Here is a 25,673-nt window from a genome sequence, read left to right on the forward strand (position 1 = left end):
AATATGAGGATTCCTATTGTTCTGTAGTCTCACCAACACTTGGTATTAACAGCCTTTTTAATATTAGCCTGTCTGAAAGATACATTTTCATGATTCCAAATGAGATTGTGTACTTTTCCTTAAATTTATTGGCTCTTTGGATATCCTCTTTTTATTATTATTACTATTGAGCTTTCTATATTACTGATTTATAGGGCTTTCATATCTAATGGATATGAGCCCTTTTTTTCCTCTTGAAGTTTCTGTTCTTTTCCTTCTGTGTTTAGGAGTTTTTATATATGCTAGATACAAATCCTTTGTTAGTTACATTTGTTAGAAGAATATATCCATTTTGTCTTGATTTTCACTCTCAGTGTTATCTTTTGATGAAAGGAAGGTCTTAATTTTAATGTAGTCTGATTTATCATTGTTTTGATTTATAGTCAATGCTTCTTATGTCCTGTTTAAGTCTTTCTCTGCTCCAAGGACATGAAGATATTCTCTTATGTTATCTTCTAGTGGTTTTCAACTAGAGGCAATTCCCCCTGCCCTCATCCCACACCTTACATGCCCTGGGTAGGACATTGGCGGTGTTCAGAGACGTTGTTAGTTTTCACAGCTGGGTGGGTGGAGTACTCCTGGAATCTAGTGGGTTGGCTAGGGATGCTACTAAACATTCTACAATGCACAGAATGCTAAATATTCTACAATGCACAAACAGTTAACTTAGCCCAAAATGTCACTATTGCTGAGGTTGAGAGACACTGTCCTAGAGGCTTTATTATTTTGCTTTCTACCTTCTGCCTAGAACTGATTATTGGATATTATTTTATATATTGTTTATGATGCATTTAGATTTACCTTCTACCTAGAACTTATTCTGGATATTATATGACATATGGCGGTCACCTTTTCTTTTTTTCTTATGGATGTACATTTTATGCAGCACCATTTGTTGAAAAGATTGTTTCTCTGCAATATTACCTTTTTCATAAATCAGGTAACCATATATCTATGAGTCTGTTTCTGGGCTCTGTTTTTTTTCCATTGGTCTACTTATCTACCCTTGCACCAAAACTGTGCTGTTTTAATGTACATGGCATTATAACAAGTCTTTATGTTCAGTAAGGCAAGTTTTCCTCCCTTGTTCTTCTTGGCTCTTTGCAGTTCCATATAAATTTCACATTGTCAGTTTTACAAAAATTTAATTGAGAAAGAGTTGACATCTTTATGTTATTAAATCTTCCAATCCATGAATGTCATATTATTCTTTCATTTATTTAGGTCATTGAGTCTCAAACCCTGAGTTCTCAAGATCCATTTAAACTCTTAAAAAAACCTTTTTTAATCTGGTTATATCAGTGTTTCTCAACCTTGGCACAATTGACATTTGGGACCAGTTAATGTTTTGTTTTGGGGAACAAGAATATCCCACTAAATGTTAAAATAAATAATATAATTTTGTGAAAAAAATACTTTCCAAAACAAAACTTAGTGAGAAGAGTAATATTACATTTTTGCAAATCTCTTTCATGTCTAGCTTAATGGAAGACTGCTGGATTCTCATACCTGCTTCTGCTTTAATCTGTTGGGGTGTCACAAGTCATATAGACTCTGGAAAACTCTGTTGTACACCTGTGAGAGAATGAGAGTGAAAAAGGCAAATAAGGTCTTAGTATTATTATGAAAACAGTTGTGATTTTGAGAATCCCCTGATAGGGTCTCAGGTTCCCCCAGGGTTCCACAGATCACACTTTTTGGAGCTACTGCTGTAGAGTTTGCAGCATGCATTCTTGACCTGTAAGAGTCTAATTAAGTTACCATATATCTTTGCAGATAATGTGAGAAACCTAACACACTTTAATTCCATTAATCACCCTCTCACCCTTTGCTCAGTTTATTTGCTATAATACACCTGTTTTTAACTCCATATATTTTTTAATTGCTGTGAGACATCATCGTTTTATGTCAGTATTTTCAATTTACCCAAGTTACCATTTTTATCACTTTTTATTTCTGCATGCATCTTGAGTTCTCTATCTGAAGTCATTTCCTTATGAAGAACACCGTTTAGTATATAGGTGTAGATTTGTGCTGAGAAATTCTCTTAGTTTTTTTCTGGTCATGTTCTATATTTCACCGTCACTTTTTTTTTCTTTAAGAACTTTTATTGAGATACAGTTAACAGACAATAAACAGCATATATTTAGAGTGTACAATTTGGTATCCCAATCTCCCAATTCATCCCCCCCCCAACCCTCCCCACTTTCCCCACTTGATGTCCATGTGTTTGTTTTCTACATTTGTGTCTCTATTTCTGCCTTGCATTAACTCTTTCATAGTTGTTAGCATTTGCCTTATGCATTGAGGTGCTCCTGTATTGGGTGCATATATATTTATAATTGTTATCTCCTCTTCTTGGATGGATCCCTTGATCTTTATGTAATGTCCTTTCTTGTCTCTTGTAACATTGTTTATTTTAAAGTCTATTTTATCTGATGTGACTATTGCTACTCCAGCTTTCTTTTGATTTCCATTTGCATGGAATATCTTTTTCCATCCCCTCAATTTCCATCTGTATGTGTCCCTAGGTCTGAAGTGGGTCTCTTGTAGACAGCATATATATGGGTCTTGTTTTTGTATTCATTCAGCCAGCCTGTGTCTTTTGGTTGATGCATTTAGTCCATTTACATTCAAGGTAATTATTGATATGTATGTTCCTATTACCATTTTCTTAATTGTTTTGTTGTTGTTTTTGTAGGTCCTTTTCTTCTCTTATGTTTCCTGCTTAGAGAAGTTCCTTTAGCATTTGTTGTAGGGCTGGTTTGGTGGTGCTGAATTCTCTTAGCTGTTGCTTGTCTGTAAAGCTTTTGATTTCTCCGTCAAATCTGAATGACATCCTTGCTGGGTAGAGTATTCTTGGCTGTAGGTTCTTCCCTTTCATCACTTGAAATATATCATGCCACTCCCTTCTGGCTTGCAGAGTTTCTGCTGAGAAATCAGCTGTTACCCTTATGGGAGTTCCCTTGTATGTGATTTGTTGTTTTTCCCTTGTTGCTTTTAATAACATTTCTCTGTCTTTAATTTTTGTCAATTTGACTACTACATGTCTTGGCATGTTTCTCCTTGGGTTTATCCTGCCTGGGACTCTCCACGCTTCCTGGACTTGGATAGCTATTCCCTTTCCCACGTTAGGGAAATTTTCAACTGTAATCTCTTCCAATATTTTCTCGGGTCCTTTCTCTCTCTCTTCTCCTTCTGGGACCCCTATAATGCGAATGTTGGTGCGTTTAACGTTGTCCCAGAGATCTCTTAGGCTGTCTTCAGTTCTTTTCATTCTTTTTTCCTTATTCTTTTCTGCATCAGTGATTTTCATCATTCTGTCTTCCAGGTCACTTATTCGCCCTTCTGCCTCCGTTAATCTGTTGTTGGTTCCTTCTAGTGTATTTTTCATTTCATTTATTGTGTTGCATATCTCTGTTTGTTTGCTCTTTAATTCTTCTAGGTCTTTGGTAAACTTTTTGATCTTTGCATCCAGTCTTTTTTCAAAGTCCTGGATCATCTTCACCACCATCCTTATTCTGAATTCTTTTTCTGTAAGGGTGCCTATCTGCTCTTCATTTAGTTGTTTTTCTGGGGTTTTATCCTGTCCCTTCATCTGGTACAAAGTCCTCTGCTTTTTCATTTTCTCTATCTTTCTGTGTCTGTGGTTTTCAGTTCCACAAGACAAAATACTGCTGATACTGCTTGATACTGCTGTCTGCCCTCTTGTGGAGGAAGGTATCTAGGAGGCTCATGGGTGCTTCCTGATGGGAGGGACTGATGGTGGGTAGGGCTGGGTGGGCAGAGCTCAGTAAGACTTTAATCCAGTTTGGTGGGCGGAGCTCAGTAAACTTTAATCTGCTTCTCTGCTAATGGGTGAGGCTGTGTTCACACCTTGTTGGTTGTTTGGACTGAGGCTACTTAGCACTGGAGTTTACAGGCTCTTTGGTGGGGCTAATGGCAGACTCTGGGAGGGCTCACATCAATGAGCACTTCCCCAAACCCCTGCCACCAGTGCCCCCATCTCCTTGGTGAGCCACAGCTGCCCCCACCTCTGCAGGCAACCCCCCAACACCAGCAAGTAGGTCTGGTTCAGTCTCCTATGGGCTCACTGCTCCTTCCCCCTGGGTCCTGGTGAGCACACGTTTTTGTGTGCCTTCCAAGAGTGGAGTCTCTGTTTTCCCCAGTCCTGTGGAGGTCCTGCAATCAAATCCTGCTGGCTTTCAAAGTCTGATTCTCTGGGGATTCCTCCTCCTGTTGCTGGACTCCCAGGTTGGGAAGCCTGACATCGGGCTCAGAACCCTCACTTTAGTGGGTGGACTTCTGCAGTATAACTGTTCTCCAGTTTGTGAGACACCCACCCAGCACTTATGGGATTTGATTTTAACACGATTGCACCCCTCCTACCATCTCATTGCGACTTCACCTTTGTCTCTGGATGTGGGGTGTCTTTTTTGGTGAGTTCCATCTTTCTGTCGATGATTGTTCAGCATTTAGTTGTAATTCCGGTGCTCTTGCAAGAGGGAGTCTTCACCTGCACTTTTGAATGGTAATTTCTTTACTGGTTAGCATGCTAGGTTGGCCATCAAAACATAATAATTTTAAGTGTACAGTTCAGTGGTATTTAGTATATTCACAATATTATGTAGTCACCAGCTCTCCCATTTCAAAGGTGTTTCAGCACCCTGTATCTGTTAGGTAATCATTTCCAATTCTCCCCTTCCGCTATCACCTGGTACCCTTTACTTTCTGTCTCTGTGGATTTGCCTGTTGTTGCTATTCCAAATGAAAGGAATCCTAGGATGATTCTTTATGTCTGATTTCTTTCACTTAGCATATTTTCAGGGTTCATCCAAGTTGTAGAATGTACTTTGTTTCTTTTATTGGCTACTATGAATAATGATGCTGTAAACAGTCATGTACAATTTTCTGTGTGTATATAAGTTTTCATTTCTCCTGAGTATATATCTAGGCTTATGTGGTAATTCTGTGTTACCTTTTTTAAGAACACCAAACGATTTTCCACAGTGGATGCACTCTTTCACTTTCTCACCAGCAATATATGGGGTCTCTATTTCTCCACATTCTCATCAATACTTGTTATTTTCCAGTTTCTTATGAAAAATTAAAGCTATTCTAATGGGTGTGAAGTGGTATCTTATTGTGGTTTTCATTAGAGTTTTCTTAGTGACCAAGATGGTGAACATCTTTTTATGGGCTTGTTAGGCATTTGTGTATCTTCATTTGAGAAATGTCCAAGTCCTTTGCCCATTTTAAAAGTTGGGTTTTTTTCTTTTTGTTGTTGAGCTGTTTACATATTCTGGATATTAAACCCTTACCAAATATATCTTGATAATGTCCTTTGCACAAAAGTTTTGGTGAAGTCTAAATTATCTATTTTTTTTTCATTTGTTCATCACGCTTTTGGTGTCAAATCTAAGAATCCATTGCCAGATCCAACATCATAAAGATCCATCCCTAAGCCTTATTCTAAGAGCATTACAGTTTTAGTTCTTATATTTATATTGTTGGTCCATTTTGATTTAATTTCTGTACATGAAATGAGGCAGGGGTTCAACTTCATTCTTTTACATGTGATTGTCCAGTTTTCTCAGTACCATTTGTTGAAAGACTGTTCTTTCCCCATTCAGTTGTCTTGGCACCTTTGTTAAGAATCAATTGGCTATAGATGTTTGGGTTTATTTCTGAATTCTCACATCTATTTCATTGGTCTATATGTCTACCCTTATTCCAGTACCACACTGATTACTATAGCTTTGCAGTAAATTTTAAAATCATTATGAGTCCTCCTACTTATTTCTTTTTCAGTATTGTTTTTGCTCTTTAGGGCTCCTTGCAGTTCCATCTGAATTTTAGGATCAGCTTATCCGTTTCTATTTAAAAATGCCATTAGAATTTTGTTAGGGATTGCATCTTAACAATAATTTCATTTTCTAATCCATGAACATGGGATGTCTTTCCATTTTTTTTTTTAGGCCTTCTTTAATTTATTTCAGCAATGTTTTGTAATTGTTCAGTGTTTAAGTCTTTCACCTTCTTGGTTACATTTATTCCTAGGTATTTTATTTGGAATGCCTTTTTTTAAATGGAGTTTTCTTAATTTCCTTTTTTGGATCATTCATTGTTGACATAGAGGAACACAAGTGATTTATGTTTATCTTTTACCTGCAGGGTTGCAGAATTTATTTATTATGTTAGTCCTAGTAAGTTTTTTGTGTGAAATCTGTGGGCATTTCTATGCAGGCATACCTCGTTTTATTGCATTTCACTTTATTGTGTGTACAGATAGCGCATTTTTTACAAATTGAAGGTTTGTGGCAACCCTGTGTTGAGCAAGTCTGTTGGCACCAGTTTTCCAACAGCATTTGCTCACTTGATGTCTCTGTTACATTTTGGCAATTCTTGGAATATTTCAAACTATCTAATAGCATTGCTTGTTACAGAGAAGTTGTTCATGAAAGCAAGAGTCAATCTATGTGGCAAACTTCATTGTTGTCTTATTTTAAGAAATTGCTGGGACTTCCCTAGTGGCGCAGTCGTTAAGAATCCTCCTGTCGATGCAGGGAACATGGATTCAATCCCTGGTCCAGGAAGATTCCACATGCCGCAGAGCAACTAAGCCTGTGCGCCACAACTACGGAGCCTGTGCTCTAGAGCCCACAAGCCACAACTATTGAGCTGATGTGCCACAGCTACTGAAGCCTGTGCGCCTAGAGCCTGTGCTCTGCAACAAGACAAGCCATCACAATGAGAAGCCCATGCACCGCAAAGAAGAGCAGCCCCTGCTCACCACAACTAAAGAAAGCCCGCGTGCAGCAACGAAGACCCAGTGCAGCCAATAAATAAATAAGTATTTAAAAAAGAAAAGAAATTGCCACAGCCACCTCAGCCTTCAGCAACCACCACTTTGATAAGTCAGCAGCCATCAACACTGAGGCAAGACCCTCCACCAGCAAAAAAGTTACAACTTGCTGAAGTCTCAGATGATGGTTAGCATTTTTTTAGCAATAAAATATTTTTAATTAAGGTATGTACACATTGTTTTTTTTAGACATAATACTGTGCTACGCTTAATTGACTCTAATTGACCCTTGAAAAGCCAGGGGATTGGGGTGCCAATCATCTGCACAGGCGAAAATCTAAGTCTTACTTACAGTTGGCCCTCCCTGTCTGAGGTTCTGGATCCATGGATTCAACCAGCCTTGAATTGTGTAGTACTGTAGTAGTTACTACTGAAAAAAATTTGCGTGTAAGTGGATCTGTGCAGTTCAAACCCATGTTGTTCAAGGGTCCACTGTATAGTGCAGTCATAACTTTTATATTTGTTGAGAAACCAAAAAATTTCTCTCGTCTCTCTTTGTTGCAATACTCCCTTTATTGCAGTGGTCTGGAACTGAACACCCCGTATTTCCAAGGCATACCTGTGTATAGAATCATGTCATCTGCAAGTAGATAGTTTTACTTCTTTCCAATTTGGATGCCTTTTACTTGTTTTACTTGCATAATTGCTGTGTCTAGGACTTCTAGTACAATGTTGAATAGCAGTGGTAAAAGCAGCCAGCCTTGTCTTAGGAGGAAAACTTTGTCTTTCATCATTGATGAGTATGATGTTAGCTGTGGGGTTTTCATGGATACCTTTTATCATGTTAAAGAAGTTCCCTTCTAATTCTAGTTTGCTGAGTGTTTTTAATCATGAAATAGTGTTGGAATTTTTCAAGTGGTCTTTTTACATCTGTTGAGATGATTGTATAGTTTTATGCCTTTGTTCTATTAACAGATTACATTGATTGCTTTTCTTATATTGAACCACCTTTGCATTCCTGGAATAGTCCCACTCAGTTATGATGTAAATAATCCCTTTAGTGTGCCCTTGGATTCAGCTTGGTAGTATTTTGTTGAGGATTCCTGTGTCTATCTTCATAAGAGTCTGCCATTTTCTTTTGGTATCTTTGGCTTTGGTTTTAGGGTAAAGCTGGCCTCATAGAATATGTTAGGAAGTATTCCCTCTTCTGTTTTTGGAAAAGTTTGTGAAAGATTGATGTTAATTTTAATTCTCTAAATGGTAGAATTTACCAGTGAAAGCATTTAGTCTTGGACTTTTCCTTTTTGGGGAGGTTTTTGATTACTGATTCAGTCTCATTACCTAATTATAAATCTGTTCATATTTTCTATTTCTTCTTGAGTCAGATTTGGTAATTTGTATTTCTAGGATTTGTCCATTTCATCTAAATTACCTACTCTATTAGTATTCAGATGTTCATAGTATTATGTTATAATCCTTTTAATTTCTCTAAAGTCTGTAGTAATATTCCTATCTTCATTTCTGATTTTAGTTATTTTGCATCTTCTCTGTTTTTTTCTTAGTAAATTTCTTTGTTAATTTTGTTGATCTTTAAAAGAATTAACTTTTTTATTTGATTCTATCTTTATATTCTCTTATCTGTGCTTTAATATTTATTATTCCCTTCCTTCTCCTGGCTTGGGTCTAGTTTGCTCTTTTCCAGTTCCTGAGGTGTAAAGTTAGGTAATTGATTTGAGATCTTTCTTCTTTTTTTAGTGTAGGTATTTACAGCTGTAAGTTTCCCTCCAAATACTGCTTTTGTGACATTCCATAGGTTTTGGTATGTTGTGTTTTGTTTTTATTCATCTTGAGATTGCCTCATCTGTAGGGAAGGCAGGCTGAAGCTGGGATAAACTTGTAATTGGTAAAGAAGGTAGTAATCAACTCATTTAGCAAGGGAAGGGGACATTTGGTAGTTTGTGTTACACAATTACCTTGTTTGAAGTGGATATTCTGTAAGATATTTTTATGTTCAACAGGAGAACAGTATGATTTAGCTGAAAGCATCAGATTAGTTCTCGGACATTAGGAGCTGCTTTTTTTCTTTCTCACTCTAATTATTGTCTCTTTGTATAGGTATTTTTTTTCTGTGTCTACTTTTAAGATTTTCTCAACGTCTTTTATTGTCATCAGTTTTACTGTGATGTTATCTAGGTATAGTTTTCTTTTTATTTATGTATCTTAGAGTTCCTGGTGCTTCCAGAAACCACAGCTTGATGTCTCTTTTCAGTTTTAGATAATTCTCAGTCATTATCTCTTTAAGTATTGCTTCTGCCCTATTTTCTCTCCCTTTATTTCTAGGATTCCCATTAAATATATGCTCCATCTTTTCCTTGTATCCTTTATTGGGTTCCTTTCTTTGTTGTCTGTCCTTTTGTCTCTCCTTGCTTCATTCAGGATACTTTATTCTGACCTTTTTCTAGTTCACTAATTAATTCTTAGCTGTATCTAATTTTTAGTTTTGTTCCATGGTGGCCAGAGAATGTGCTCTACGTGACTTCTGTCTCTGTTGGAAATTTCTCTGTGGTCATTATAGTATATAGTCAGATTTTACAAATCTGTGTTTTACAATTACGTGTTTTGAAATAAAAATGCCTGTTTATTGTTGTGTAGAGTTCTCTACACAGTGGTCCTTAAAATTTTTCTTTGAAATGTCCTGTGAAAGAATTTTGGCAAACTACAGCATTTTTAAGTTGGCATTTGTGATTTTTATCACAAAGTGAAAGTAATTATCAATGCTTATATATTGTATACAGGCTTTAAATCTCATTTCTTCAAAGTCTTTGCACTGTAGATTTAATTAATTGAGCTTGCAGAAAATGTCTGCCATGTAACATATATAACAAAGCTGATCTTCACAGCTAAATCAGAGTGACCCTTTCTCAATAAAAACATGACTTCACTTTTTAAATTCAAGTATCATATATATCACTGTTGACAACCTTCACATTTCTGAATTTTTATTCTAAGACTGGAAATTGGGGAGGGACGGGGAAGTAGGTATGGAGAGGAAGAAGGTAGAGTGAGATACAGACACTGGAATCTTGCCTTGAGTTGTTTTTCAATGCACTGAGACTATGTGGCCTTTCTGTATTGTTTGCTTTGCTGCCATGGCATTCTTGCTAAGAAATTCTGGTATTCTCAAACCTTTTATTTGGTTTCCCAGAAGTTTTTACACATCAGAGCAATGCACAATATCAGGGTTATGGGTGGTGGTACCCTTCTGGATGCATGAAATAATCAGCTAACAAGATAAAGATATGTGCCCTTGAAACTTAGTTCTATAGGAATGACATACGAACAGCAACCATAATAATAAGTGTATTACATAGTATGTTAGAAGGTGATAAATGTTATGGGAGAAAAAAGGGTAAATTAATGTAAGTATTTAAGAATGTCAGCAGTAGGGAAGTGAGTTTTAGTTGTAATGTTAACCAAAATGGACCAGGTGGGCATTATTCAAAAGAAAGTAGTTGAACAAAGACAAATTAGATGAGGAGGTTTGCCACGAGAGTACCTGGGAGACAGACCATTCCAGCTGAGGAATAGTCAGTGCTAGGGCCTTAATGTGAGAGAGACTGTGTTCAGGGGATAGTAAGAAAGCCAATATGGCTGGAATTGAGTGAGTGAGTTTGGGAGAGGAGTAAGAAATGAGATCAAAGAGTTACTGGGAAGGATCTTTGTAGGACCTTTTATAGGGTATAAGGATGTTGGGTTTTTTTCTTTGGGAAAAAAACAGCGAGCCATTGAAGAGTTTTGAGGAACTTTATCTTAGGTTTTAAAATGATACCTCTTGTTTAATGTTGAGAATAGATGGTAGGTGGGCAAGAGTAGATGCACTAAGACTAGATTAGAAAGCTGTTGAAATAATACAGGGGAGAGATAATAGTGGACCTGGGTGTAGCAGTAATGAGAGAAGATTGCATTCTGGATGTAATTTGAAGATGATGGCTATAGGATTTCCTGATGGTTTGGATATGAAATGTGAATAAAAGAAAATAAAGAAGATTACTCCAGGGTTATTGGCCTAAACAACTGACGGAGATGAAGAAGGTTGCAGATTTGTGTTTGGGTATCTTTCTTTCATAAAGTGAGAGAAAGGTGATCTTGGAAGAGGAGATGGGTAAGGAAAACTAGAATATTCTCCTTGATCTTTTGACTTTTGGGGGAGAAGTGTTTAAAGCTTCCCTTTGTGACTATTTGTCAGTTTCTCCTAATACTTGTAAGTTTATGATTTATATATTTTGTAGCCATTTTGTTGTGTGCATAACGGATTCATGAATAATATATCTTCTTGGTGGATCATTTACTTTATTGACATATAATATTCATTTCTAGCAAGTCTAGTGCTTTTGCCTTAAATTCCATTTGATTTTTCTTCGTAGTAGAGACATCTATTTTCTTTTCGTTATTTGCCTAGTTTATCTTTTTATCATCTAATCTTTCTTTTTATAAACAACATATTAGCATACTTAAAAACAAAAAAACATGAATGCCTTTTTCTAAATATGTGAACTTTTCACATTTATTGTGAATACTGATATGTTTGGACTTTTTTCTGCTTTCTTATTTTTATTTTCTCTTTGCATTGTCCCTTTATTGTTACTTTTTGTATTGGATCAATAAATTTTTTTCCATTTTTTTAATTTGATGGATTTCAAATTGTATATCTTATTTCACTGCTTTAGTTGGTTACCCTTAACATTTTAACACGTTTAAAAAAAAATTGCTTTTGATAATTTTCCGGTAGTCAAAACGTCCATGTTGAAATCTTTTGGGGATCCTAGTTCCCATGTTATTAAATAATACATACTTCTCATTTCACAGGAATCCTTTTTGAACAGTTGTCAACAGTTATTAAATTTAGTTGCATGTTTTAGTAGTTTAATTTCTCACTAATGTTTATTGATTCTTCTTTACATATTCTTTTCTATCTGTGCCTGAATATCTCTGTGAGTAATTCTCTCATCTGTAGGTGGTAAACACTTGGAATCCCTGTTTGTCTAATAATGTCTATATTTTGTTATTATACTTGAATGCTAGTTTAGCTAGTTATAGAATTATGGGTTGAAAAGTATTTTCACATCTTTCACCTTAATACTGGCAAAAATTGTAAGAATATGGGGAAACAGACATTCTTATACCTTGGAGTTTAGACATGCATACTGATGGAGATTTGAGGAAGTGACTTCAAAACGTATATTAAACTGAAACCATACACATGCAACTTTAAAGGATCTACATTATCAAAAGAAAAACACTACTATAGGGCTGTCTATACAAGGATATTTATTGTAGCATGTGTATAATATAATACCATTCTGTGAAGATAAGCACAAAACAAATGCATATGTATATATGTTTGTATGAATAAGAAAAAGGAGTAGTAGGATACACCAGACTATTACAATGGGGGGATAGAGTGGAAAAGTAGAGGAGATTGCAGCAAATGTGTTCTACTTATGTAATTTTTTCCAATAAATTTGATTTTTTAAAATGTTCCCTCAAAAGCCTGATGACATACTGATAATGAATTGTGTATTTTTGTTCCTTTGTAGATAGTTTTGTTTTTGTTTGTTTGTTTTCTGGAAATGAGTAGAAGTCTTCCATTTATTCTTAGAGTTCTGAAATTCCCCCAGGACTTCTCAAGTGACATGTCTTTTTTTTCATCCTGCTGAGCACTAATTGGATGCTATTAATCTGAAGATTTCTGTGCTTCTTGAGTTCTGAAATTTTTTACTATTATGTCCTCTTCCCCTGGTTTCTTCTATAATTTCTATTTGTTATAATTTGTGGGTCTAGACTTTGTGTCTCAGCTTTTCTCTTATTTTTTTTTAATGCTCTTCCTACTCCCTTGTACAACAATCTTTCTACTGGAAGAATAACTCATTTCATCAGCTGTATTCACTCTGTTCTTCACCTCATCTGTTCAGAGTTGTTTTTTTGGGGGTGTTAGTAATTTTTCATTTCAAAGTTCTTTGTCAGCCTCCTGCTCAAAGTATACTGTACTTCTTTATTTAAAACAATAGTTTATAGACTCTGAGGATATTAAGTGTATTTACTTTCTCTTTTTATTCTTCTAGTGGTTAACCTTATAATTTTAACAAACATTTACATTATTTCAATAACTATTAATAAGTATTCATAACCTTGTTGTAAAATAACTTAGCATGCAAATTTCAGCCATTTTCAGATACCTTCACACACAAAACCTTCTGGGAAATTTTTTCTGAAATGGTAAGTGAGTGGTAAACTTACACACTGTGTGTCCTCAACCTGAATGTTGTGTAATTTATCTTTGAAGAGGATTATATCAATACGGTCAAAATAGTTTTAACTCCAGACTTTGAAGTTATTGCTCCATTGATGTAATACTTAGTTTTGGCAGTGAAAAGTCTGATGCTATTCTGATTCCTATTCTTTTGTATAAACCTGCTTTTAGTTCTTTTGTTTATTTGTTTGTTTTATTTGAGACTGTGATCTCCATTCTTTCCAGAGTCCTTGTCTATGACTGTTCTAGTTTATGGTTTTATTTGCCTCGATATGTCTCTTCTAGTCCCTTTATTTTCATTTCATTGGCATTTTATAAGGGAGGAAAGATAAATTCATGTCCTTGATATTCTGTAAGGGATCAAGAACTCTTAGATCCTGAATGGCCACTTCACATCCTTTTTCCTTAGATCACTGAGTCATGCACTGTAATTCCCCTCTTTATTGCTTATTGAATACTAAAGGCCTGCTTTATCCCCACAAGAGTGATATTGTTCTAGCCCCAGCAGTTCTTAAGATGTGCTTCTTCCTATGGCTCTCTAGCTTCTGCTCATTTATCCTGTTTGTTATACCCTGGGAGTGGTGTAAGGTCCCAGGTATCTCCTCCCAGAATGAATTTTTGCTTGTAAGGGAGAGTCTCCATTATCATTAGGAGCAGTGCACAAATTCAGTGTCATCATTCTGTAAATGAAACAAGTTGATGACAAGGATCATGGGGAATGAACACTTAATGAGTGTTCTGAGTACCAGGCCCTTTGCTACATGTTTTATGTACATTGTCTTATTTAATCCTCACAGTCCTATAAGAAGGTTTCACTCTTATTTTATTGATGAAGCAACTAACTTGAAGTTGAAGGAAAGTGGAGTAACTGTCCTAAGCTAGACGTTGTGGAGCTATTTTTCAAACCCAGGCAGGTCTGCCTCCAAAGAATGATTGTCTTGGCCCTGCACTATAAAATTTAGCTAAAACTGCTCTCTTTTCTTGTGAGGCTTTTCTTACCCATGGTATTTTATAGGACCTTCTGCTTCCTCTGAACTGTAGACTGTATAATTCATATTACTCACTGGGGAAATAATTTATTGCTTTTTATTGATAGCAGTTTTTTTATACTTATGTGTCCTATATAGTCTTCCTCAGATAGCAGTACAGTTAAAAAAAAAACAAAAAACAAACTACCAGCAATACCATTTGGTTGGTTAGTGTTAGGAATAATTAAAAATTTCCCTGAAATAGCTCAAATTTAAATATGCTTCAGTCACCTTTTATAAAACAGTAATGTGCTACTGATAACATTTTGGTTTTATAGATTGGGTAAATTGGAAATCATGCTTTCTATTTCTCATGCTTCAAAATTGCTACTCTTGACCGTGACCTCAGTCTCTCTCCATATGAGTAAACCTGAAGGAAATTCTTTTTCAGCCGCACCCTGCAGCTTGTGGGATCTCAGTTCCCCCTCCAGGGTTTGAACCTGGGCCATGGCAGTGGGAGAACCAAATCCTAACCGCTAGAGACCAGGGAACTCCCAGGAAAGTCTTTTAAATCATAATTCTTTAAAAAGAGCTCTGCATTTGATTATCAGTAAGTACTTGCATTTTCTAAATATAATGTAGTGTTTTTTGTAACATTTTGGTGAAATTTTGTAATTACTTAAATTCACAATAAACAAATGCCTCTGGTTTTATAATTAAAACTCCAGAATTAGACATATAATAAGTAAAAACTTGTTAGAAGCTCAAATGTAAAATCAGAAAAAAAAAACAGTGACTGGTTTGTGATTTGCCTTTACAAAAATATATTCTTTTTTCTTCTTTTTTTTTTTGACAGTGATATGAGAGAGGTGCATACTTTTTTTTTTCAAATGAGTCAATAGTTTTTTTAATTAATTAATTAATTTTATTTATTTATTGGCTGCATTGGGTTTTTGTTGCTGCGTGAAGGCTTTCTCTAGTTGTGGCGAGCGGGGGCTGCTCTTCGTTGTGGTGCAGGGGCTTCTCATTGTGGTAGCTTCTCTTGCTGTGGAGCACAGCTCTAGGTGCATGGGCTTCAGTAGTTGTGGCACATGGGCTCAATAGTTGTGGCTTACAGACTCTAGAGCGCAGGCTCAGTAGTTGTGGCGCATGGGCTTAATTGCTCTGCAGCATGTGGAATCTTCTGGGCCCAGGGATGGAACCCATGTCCTCTGCATTGGCAGGCAGATTCTTAACCACTGTGCCACCAGGGAAGTCCCCATACTTTGTTTTAGGGAAAGTAAATTTCTTATATTTGAATTTTTTACCATCCTAAATGGAGATAATTATAGAGTAGTGATTATCTTGGAATTTTCTCAGAAGATAATTGAAGTTTTGGAGGCTGATTTTAGAGAACGGAAAAAAGATGAGTAAATGGTAATATCAGTAAGAGAATTCATGTTTAATAAAAATATTATTTTATAGAAAATAAAACTTCTAGTTTTGTTTCATTTTTCTAGTTCTCAATGAAAGTGTGACACTTTCGCATCTAAATATATATAAATTTTAATTTACTTAATAGAGTTTATATATAATATAGGTGGAAAGTTAAGTACTTATTGCAGAATTTTTCTTTTGTGATCTGAACCCCCCCTTTCAATAAAATTACATTGTAATTCAGGGAAGTAATTTATTCTCTAGATGTGAGAATGTTCTTGTTCACTTCCCGTTAGGCCATAAACAATTTTGTGTTTCCTAAATATGATTAATTAATATATGATTGCCGAATGAATTAATGGAACTTTCATAATGAGAGTTTTACTTTAACCATTAAAATCTGCAAAAGTTTTTTAAAAAAATACATACATCTGAACATGTGAAGCTTTGGATTTGAAAGAGTTATCAAAATTGTTTTGAGTATTAGAAAGAAACTAGCATAACATTTCTTAGGTACCAGGCAATATATTAATGCACAAATTATCCCTTCAGCTGTTGTAAGGAATTCTTTCAAAGCCACAATTGTTTGCATTTGCAGACATGTCACTAACTTTGATGTGCTTATTTACTCTAATGAACTTTGATCCTATGGAATCATATATGGCGGGGGCAGAAGTTTCATTAGCAGCACTTAGAACATTCTTAATTTTTGAGTTCTTGAACAAATTCCTAGCCTTTCCTGAATAACCACTAGGCAAAAAGACATCTGACGTTGATACTGATTCTGTACTCAAAAATTTCCTTTCTCATATTCCTTGTCTCTTGTTGATTATTGTCGTGTATAGGCACAGTAATTTTTTAATGGTGACTTTTTCTTTGCCTTTAAGAATTATTTCTTCTCTGAAGCAGTTCATTCCATATGCATATATAATATTTATCTTACCACTTTGGGGTATTTTTTATTATCTCTATTTTCACTTCCAATGTAATTGTATGTTTTGTCTTCCTAGGACTTCTAAAACTTGTACTTCTTCTTATACTTGTTGGACGTGGTGGGTTAATAAATATCTCAAAATTAAGCAGAAACAGCAAACTCATCATAGACTGAAGAACACGAAAAGAACCAAAGTAAAATAATGATTTATGGCAGTTTAATACTCTCTTGGTGGAGGGCACAGTTGACACAGTACCTCTGTAGTGTGGAATTGACACATATTTGACTCGTGTTAATTATAAAATTGTGGTCAAAAGTTTGATTGGCTTGAAAGTCATATGAAGGAAGTTATCACTCATTTTAATTTTAAAAAGACATGAATTTTCTTGTTGGAGCTATGTGCATATGTGTCATTTACCCTATCAAAACTGAGATGATCTTATTCTGACTATAGATTCAGAATCTTATTCTGACTATATGAAAGTGTAAACAACAGAATATTCCATGCTGAATATGACTTAGTGCTCTTCTTTGGTTGTAGCTGCAGTTTATTACCTTGACTCTTCCAATTGCAAAATTCTTCATTAGGAAATTAACCTTTTATTAGAGAATGTCCATTTGTTTTTCTACTGCTGTTGCTTCTCATTATTATGTGATTTTGCCAGGTTGTTAAGGTTATGTCTTTGTGGGCCCCGTTTTATCTTCCTTGCATTACCTGCTTCAGTTTACTGTATAGCAGCTTCTTGAGATGTGTCAAACTATGTATCGTATTTAGTGTACTTTGCAATAGGTATCGCTTTGTGTTATTAGGTGTTTATGAGCTAGTACCTTACTATTTGTAACATCTTTCTATTAAATAATGAGGATAATACTCGGCATCAGGAACAAAACTATTCAACACGTTCGATGTAATTTGGTGATAAATGGTAAAATTAGGTCATTAGTTTGTCATGGCAGTGCTACATGCTGCTGGCAAGAAAGCATTATGTTCCTGATGTTTTTTATTTTTGGTGTTGCCAATAGAAAAAACCTCTTTATACGTAGTTTTCGTGATGCATATAACTCTGTGACCTCAATGTGTTAGTCATTTCATGTCGTATTTCATTGTTCAAGAATCAGCTTATCAACATATTACAAGTTAACTAAAAGATTATTTCAGGTAATTTTGAATTTAGAGAATATTTTTAAAGTTCAATAGTATAACTTTAACTTCTGTTTTTAGCTCATTATTTCAAATAATGTTAAATGTTAATAGTGTAATAACCAAGTACACAGTACATGTTAGAAATCATCTTATCTAGTCTCCAGTGCCGTATTTCCTTCTACAGTGTACGTGACAAACAGTCCAACCTGCTGAGCCATTCAGTTCACTGTTGTGTAAGGCAACCCTTTGGAATGCTGAATGGATCCTGCTTCTAGTTTTTCTTAATCTTGAGATAAAACCCTCATCTTTATGATTCAAACATATTGATTGTGTTTTCTTCCTTCTATATGCCAAACCTTCAAACATTTGAAGATTGTTAATTGTACTGGCTAATTGTTAGGTTAAACTTGCCAGGTTTTCTCTTCATTATGTTACATGCTGGATACCCTTACGAATGTTCAGTATGTTTTTAGAGTTTCCCCTCAATGTGACAGCCAGCTAAGGATACTACCTGGATGATACAATTATATATAGTGTACTCTGTCTTCACTTGCATTGTATGCTAGGTAAGACAGGTATATATGTATTTGTACATTGTGTATAGCATACACACACACACACACACATGTGCTTAAATACTGAAGTAATTTTAGATGTACTATTTCAGTTAATTAAGATTTGTTTTGCAATTAGAATGACAGTTGTGAATGGTTTTCTTTTCTTGACCCAGTCTCAAAATATGACTAACCAAAGTTGTCATGTGTTCTTAAGGAAAATTTAAATGAACATTGGGTTTGTGAAAATCTGACAGATCCTAACTGTAACTCAGCTAGTGGGCAACATTATAATTTATTTATAGCTATGCAATGTAGTTGTTAATGAACTAATGTAGAATGAGGGCAAATTGTATTATATTTTTTATGAAATTTATACTAGATGACAAAGGTTGGCATTATATAATAAGTACCCACAAAATATTAACCTACTTGCAATAAATACAATTAATAATGTACATAAAAGAATGAAATTAAGCTAATTTTCTATCAAAAAAGAATTATTCATGAACAGAAAGTGGACAGCATAGATTTGATGACAGGAAGGTTGTATCTAATCTGAATTACTGAGTGACCTAGGAAGCTTGCTCAGAGGGATTACAGAATAATTATGTTAATATGCAATTATCACCTCATTTCTTCTGTAGTAACCTCAAGATGTAGTGTAGTGAGGGTGTTATAGCAAGTGCTGATAGTTTGCAAAAATACTGATGTTTGAGATTTCTGAGACAATAAGTCTAGCTTGAGGCATATAAGTGATGATCTGTCATCTTGAAGACAGATCTGACCTTTGTACTTTTTTTTAATGCTCACAGTATATAACTACAGGCAGTTATAGCTGTAGAACTCATTATGATTTTCTAGAACCTGAAGTATGTTTTATGTAGATTTAAAATTCCATTTGCAGCTTTTTATAAAGTGTGTGAATTTTTTTAAAGAACATTTGAAAATTCAGTTAAAAGAAAAATTCTGTGGTTATATGATTACATGGAGGAGGACACAGTGATAGTGTTTAATCATTTAATGAAAAGATCCTAACTGATACAGCAATTTTTCATTGAAATTTAGAGAGATCAAACAATATAAGCTTAATTTATTTTAATTTATTAGTTTCTCTTTTTTAAACGTCATGAATAATGCCTGCCTTCATATATGTCCCTGCCTTTGTTATATTAACATAAACTGGTATTTATGACTCTGCAATATGTGTTTAACTATATAAAGATGGTTGAAAAAACTATTTGAGACAGTGTGAAATTAGCTTATAGGTCAAATGCTTTCTTGCCTGGATGCTCCATAAATATCCTGAATATACGGAAATAATTTTTGATGTCAAAATTTTGGGTCAGTGGAACACATTTTGATGATCCATTGTTCTATATTGTATCTCAGTGCAATAGCTTTGAGTCTTGAATACTGCTAAGAAAAAATGTATCTTGAACATTTCATTTATAGAAATATATTCTGAAAATTAAGCCAGGAAAATTTTTTATTGTTGCTAAAATACTAGTTTACTGATTCATTTTCCTATAGCATATGTTTAAACCAATGCAGTATATTTTTGATATTAATGTGCTAATAAGAAAAAATTTTTCTGTAAAAGAATAACTCCTATTTCTGAGCAGATATAGTCAATTTGGAGGCAAGTAAGGTATATTTCACTGTGTAGATATAAAGGAAAACTTTGTTAAAGACCTCATTTTATATTTTCACAATATTTAATTTGATCTTTTATTTTTCTTTTTACTACATGTGTTTTGTATATTTAAAAATCTGTTATATATATATATTCTGAGCAAAACCCTTTGATATCATCAAAGGTTGAACTTATGGAAGGCTCTTATAAAGCCATTCTGGTAATAAGGATGCAATCTCCAAGCTGACATGATATTCTCATAGTTTGTCACCCTGCTGTTCAGGGGGTACCAATGAAGTTGCTTTAAATGGGAAGCGTCTGTTCCATCTCTGAACCTCTAACACCAGAACAGATGGGTGGAACATAGAACATGGAAGGTTTTACCTCTGAGGTGGTAACAGTGAAGCCACTCATTAACACTGAATTTACCACTTCGTTAGCAACATTGCTTCCTGTTGAGAAAAGCTAATATAGGCTTCCAAATTGACTGAACATATATTTGTTTATCTCTGTGATTATAATAAGTAGGAATAGAAAGTGTTTTTCAGGCTAGGTTTTAAAACTATAGTCCATTTCCGATTTATGAGGTTGTGCCTGTTTGGGCATTTTACTTTTTCTACCTAACTTAATAAGAAATATCAGGAATGGATAATAGTGTAGCATCAAGATTTGCTTTTCTTTTCATTGACATTTGCACACTCCTTCCTAACACATGTTTATGTGCTGCCCATTTTTAACTTGTGTGTATGTGATGTAGAGACGCCTGCTGGGTGCTGCATTAGCACCGTTTTGGAGTGATAACATTGAATATGATCTTATTTGAAGTCTATTTTTATTACTGTGGAAATTTGCCAATCTCAAAGCAGAATTCTAAGACCTAAAGGGCAGAAAAAGAATTGTTGGTGTAAATAATAATGCCAAAGAAAGATATTTATAATATTTATTTGTAATATTTGTTGTATTAAGGAACACATCTTGTGAAAAGAATAATATCATACTTATAAGTGCTGCTCTAAGTTGTGAAATAAGAAAATAATTAGAAGCAATTCTTTTATTCTTTAACCAGATTTAATGTTTTACAGAGTATGTACTTGGTACCATAAAAGATATTAGAAATAGTGAACGTTATTGAAAATGTTTTAATTTCTAAATAGCAATTGTAAGTTCCTGCTGTTCTAAAATAATATTACTCATTACACAAATTAGAAATACTATTAAAGAAAAATGGAAGACCTTATTCTTTATCTGAGAGCAGGAATGATGTATGTCATGTTCACTACTGAATCCCTGTTACTAGAGCAGTGCCTAGCACATAGGAAGGGCTCAGTAAATATTTGGAGAATGAATAAACTGTACTTAATACTATGTATAAAAGGAAAAGAAATTGGAATTTTATGCCAGTACTTCAAATAGTTAAATACATGAGGTTGCCAAATAACAGGTTCTTTAAATTGCACTTGAGTATTATTGGATATTTTGAAGGCCTTGGTAAAACTGCTGAGTTAAGACATCAGGACTGATGGAATTTGCATTATTTGAATGAGATACTGAAATTTCATAGGAAGAAAACTGTTTTTCTTCCTCTACTTTAGGAAGTTTTGTTTTGATTTTGCAACTGTGTTTTTATTCATTCACTGCATTAGTCCTTTATTCAACAAATATTGCCTGAGCACCTATGCCAGACATCCTGTTAGGTTCTAGAGGTATGAAGATGACTAGGTCACTATCCCTGCCCTCAAAGAGCTTACATTCTTCTAAGAAGATAGACAATGCCTATATAATGTGGCCATTTCTAAGGGCAAATTAAGAACAGGGTACAAGGAAACTCTTCTTAGTAGGGACAGTAATTATAGCCATGGTATGTATGTCTTCCAAACTTTCAGAAGTCTCCTTTCCTTTTAAAATATTCTGCTGTCTTCTCATAATGATTAAATATATTATCAAAAATGTCTAGAAAAATATTACCCACATTTTATATGAAATAAACTAAAAACTCAACATATTTATGATGGATGTTTCAGAGTAGAGTGAAAATTTTTAGGTTATTGCAGTGGACTTTCAGATAACTGCCTGTAGGGAATGCCTAGAATTTGGGGACCCAGGTTATAAAAGTTTAACAAAACATAAAACTTCTTTAATTTTAACTTTACTAATTTAGAATGAAGGATAATTTATATAAGGAATGGATGAAACCCAGTGAATAAAACATTTTTTAAATTAGTAGAATTTTAGGAGAATGTGAAACACTGGGAGCAGGGCAGTCTTATTTTAAATAAAAAATACAGTTTCATACATTAGCCATTGATGTTGATAGCATATATGTACATACCAGCTTCTTTACCACCTGGTATTTGGTTACCTTCCTCTGGGAATGGACTTTTGAGTGACAGAACTTTTACTTTTCTGCAATATTTAACAATTTACATTATTCTCTAGTGTAGAATATCCCTAATAAATCTACTTAAATGAGATAATTTTCTTTTTATTAGCAAGCTGTATATGAGATTTTAGATCTTTTTTTTTTCAGTCTTTAACATATTCCTTTATATTGTATATGTCTGTGTATGTGTTTATGTTGCTTTGCCATGCATTTTGTATAATGCAGTTTTTGGTTGTTGCTGCCCAGCACAAAGGAAAAATTAACCTCTGTAACACTTTAAAAATCTTTCAATTTTTTAAAGTGTTTCTTCATTCTTTAAAAATTATTAGGATCTTAATATAAAAAGTAGAATTAAGCTACTAAAAATGTGTACTTTCAACTCTCCATACGTTCTAATAGTATTTCTTTCATGCAAATTTAAATTTTTTTTTTCCATTTTCTAGACTAAATGTGTTAAATGGGCTTGACAACAGTATGGATGATTTGAAGATAAACACCGATGTTACTGGTGCTAAAGAAGAACTCCTAGATGACAACAATTTTATCTCAGACAAAGAGAGTGGAGTTCATAAACCAAAAGATTGTCAAACATCATTTCAGAAAAACAGTACATTCACTCTGCCTGAAGAACTGTCAAAGGACAAATCTGAAAAAGCCTTAAGTGGAGGCCAGTCTACGCTATTTATACATGCTGGTGCTCCTACTGTTTCTAGTGAAAACTTTATCTTGCCTAAAGGAGCTGCTGTTAATGGACCAGTTTCACACTCCTCCTTAACTAAGACTTCCAATATGAATAAAGGCAGTGTTTCATTAACCACTGGACAGCCTGTGGATCAGCCAACAACAGAATCTTGTTCAGCTTTGAAGGTGGCAGCTGATGTTCAGCTGTCTACACCACAGAAAGCAAGTCAACACCAAGTTTTATTTTTGTTATCAGATGTAGCACATGCTAAGAATCCAACCCATTCCATTAAAAAACTACCTACCTCTGCTTCAATTGGTTGTGACATTCAGAATTCAGTAGGGAGTAGTATAAAGTCAGATAGCACTTTACTAAATCAAGTAGAGGTGGGTGAGGATAGTGAAGATTTATTGGTAAAAGATGATTGTGTCAGTACATTAACAGGAATTTCCTCAGGTACAGATGAATTTAGGTCAGAAAATGACACAAACTGGGATCCCCAAAAAGAATTCATTCAGTTTCTTATGACTAATGAAGACACAGTGGATAAAGCTCCAGTTCACTCTAAAGTAGGTCTAGAAAAAAAGAGAAAGCGAAAAATGGATGTAAGCAAGATAACTCGTTATACTGAGGACTGCTTTAGTGATTCTAACAGTGTTCCCAATAAATCAAAAATGCTAGAAGTAGACTTTATGGAACAGAATGAAGAACTACAAGCAATAGACTCACAGAAATATGCGTTATCAAAAGTGAAACCTGAATCAACTGATGAAGACTTGGAATCTGTGGATACTTTTCAACATCTAATTTATAACCCAGATAAGTGTGGAGAAGACAGTTCACCTGTTCATACTAGCACTTTTCTTTCAAATACCTTAAAAAAGAAATGTGAAGAAAGTGATTCTGAGTCACCTGCTACTTTCAGCACTGAAGAGCCATCATTCTACCCCTGTACAAAGTGCAATGTGAATTTTAGGGAGAAAAAACATCTCCACAGGCATATGATGTATCATTTAGATGGGAATAGTCACTTTCGACATCTTAATGTCCCAAGGCCATATGCTTGTAGAGAATGTGGACGGACATTTCGAGATCGTAACTCGCTACTAAAGCATATGATTATTCACCAAGAAAGAAGACAGAAGTTGATGGAGGAAATTCGTGAATTGAAGGAACTTCAGGATGAAGGAAGAAGTGCACGATTACAATGCCCTCAGTGTGTGTTTGGTACCAATTGCCCTAAAACATTTGTGCAACATGCTAAAACCCATGAAAAAGATAAAAGGTACTACTGCTGTGAAGAGTGTAACTTTATGGCAGTGACAGAAAATGAATTGGAATGCCATCGAGGAATTGCCCACGGAGCAGTGGTAAAATGCCCTATTGTCAGTTCTGATGTAGCCCAGAGAAAAACGCAAAAAAAGACTTTCATGAAAGACCCCGTTATAGGATCATCCAAAAAATCAGCTACCTACATATGTAAGATGTGTCCTTTTACTACTTCAGCCAGGAGTATTTTAAAAAAACACATGGAGTACTTGCATTCATCGTCATGCGTTGATTCATTTGGCAGTCCTCTTGGACTTGATAAGAGAAAAAGTGACATAATCGAAGAAGCTATAGATACTGATAGTCCTAAACCGTTAACTAAACAACAGTCAACAACATTTCCAAAGAACTCTGCTTTAAAACAAGATGTAAAGCGAACAGTTGGATCATCCTCACAATCAAGTAATTTTTCAAAATTACATAAGCGGCCACACAGAATACAAAAAGCTCGGAAAAGCATTGCCCAGTCAGGTGTAAATGTGTGCAATCAAAATAATTCTCCTCACAAGACTGTTATGATTAAAAGCAGCATTGACCAAAAACCTAAGTATTTCCATCAGGCAGCAAAAGAAAAATCTAATGCCAAGGCAAATAGCAACTATTTATATAGACCTAAATATGAGAACTACAGGATGATCAAAAAGTCAGGTGAATCATATCCTCTGCATTTCAAAAAAGAGGAAGCTAGTTCATTAAACTCTTTACATCTGTTTTCATCATCAAGTAATTCTCACAACAATAGTTTTATTTCAGACCCTCATAACTCTGACACCAAAAGGCCAGAAAGCTTCAAAGACCACAGGCGTGTAGCTGTAAAGAGAGTAGTTAAGGAAGCTAAGAAGGAAAGTTCTGTTGGAGGAGACTTGGATAGCTATCCAGATTTCTTGCATAAAATGACCGTTGTTGTTTTGCAAAAACTTAATTCTGCTGAAAAGAAAGATAGCTATGAAACAGAAGATGAAAGTTCCTGGGACAATGTTGAGCTAGGTGACTACACTACACAGACTATAGAAGATGAAACCTATGATGATATTAATCAAGAACATGTAAACTTATTCCCTCTATTTAAAAGCAAGGTGGAAGGTCAAGAGCCTGGAGAAAATGCTACACTTAGTTATGATCAAAATGATGGCTTTTATTTCGAATATTATGAAGATGCTGGAACTAATAACTTTTTGCATGAGATACATGATCCTCAGCATTTAGAAAATGCAGAAACTTCGTTGTCAAAGCATAGTTCTGTTTTTCACTGGACTGATTTGTCTCTTGAGAAGAAATCATGTCCTTACTGCCCAGCAACATTTGAAACAGGTGTTGGGTTATCAAATCATGTCCGGGGACATCTTCACAGAGCAGGATTAAGCTATGAAGCCCGTCATGTTGTATCACCAGAACAAATAGCCACAAGTGACAAAATGCAACATTTCAAAAGAACTGGCACAGGAACACCTGTTAAGCGAGTTAGAAAAGGTAAGT

The 25,673-nt window shown here is 34.8% G+C and overlaps 1 protein-coding gene across 23 annotated transcripts in view; it reads left to right on the forward strand.

Moving 5' to 3' along the window:
* The window catches only part of ZNF644 (zinc finger protein 644), a 158,554-nt gene that overhangs the window by 60,081 nt on the left and 72,800 nt on the right, over positions 1 to 25,673 (forward strand). For 18 of the 23 annotated variants that reach the window (XR_009049790.1, XR_009049789.1, XR_009049786.1 and 15 more), the window contains one exon: positions 22,630 to 25,667. The exons of the other annotated variants lie outside the window; for them this stretch is intronic. Coding sequence is in view for 11 of the 18 variants with exons in the window: in XM_057713288.1 (XP_057569271.1) it covers positions 22,630 to 25,667 (3,038 nt within the window). In the remaining 7 variants the exon portion in view is untranslated. The remainder of the gene's footprint in view (positions 1 to 22,629; positions 25,668 to 25,673) is intronic. 23 annotated transcript variants of the gene reach the window in all.

The sequence above is a fragment of the Hippopotamus amphibius genome, chromosome 1, assembly GCF_030028045.1.
Source record: "Hippopotamus amphibius kiboko isolate mHipAmp2 chromosome 1, mHipAmp2.hap2, whole genome shotgun sequence".
NCBI lineage: Eukaryota > Metazoa > Chordata > Mammalia > Artiodactyla > Hippopotamidae > Hippopotamus > Hippopotamus amphibius.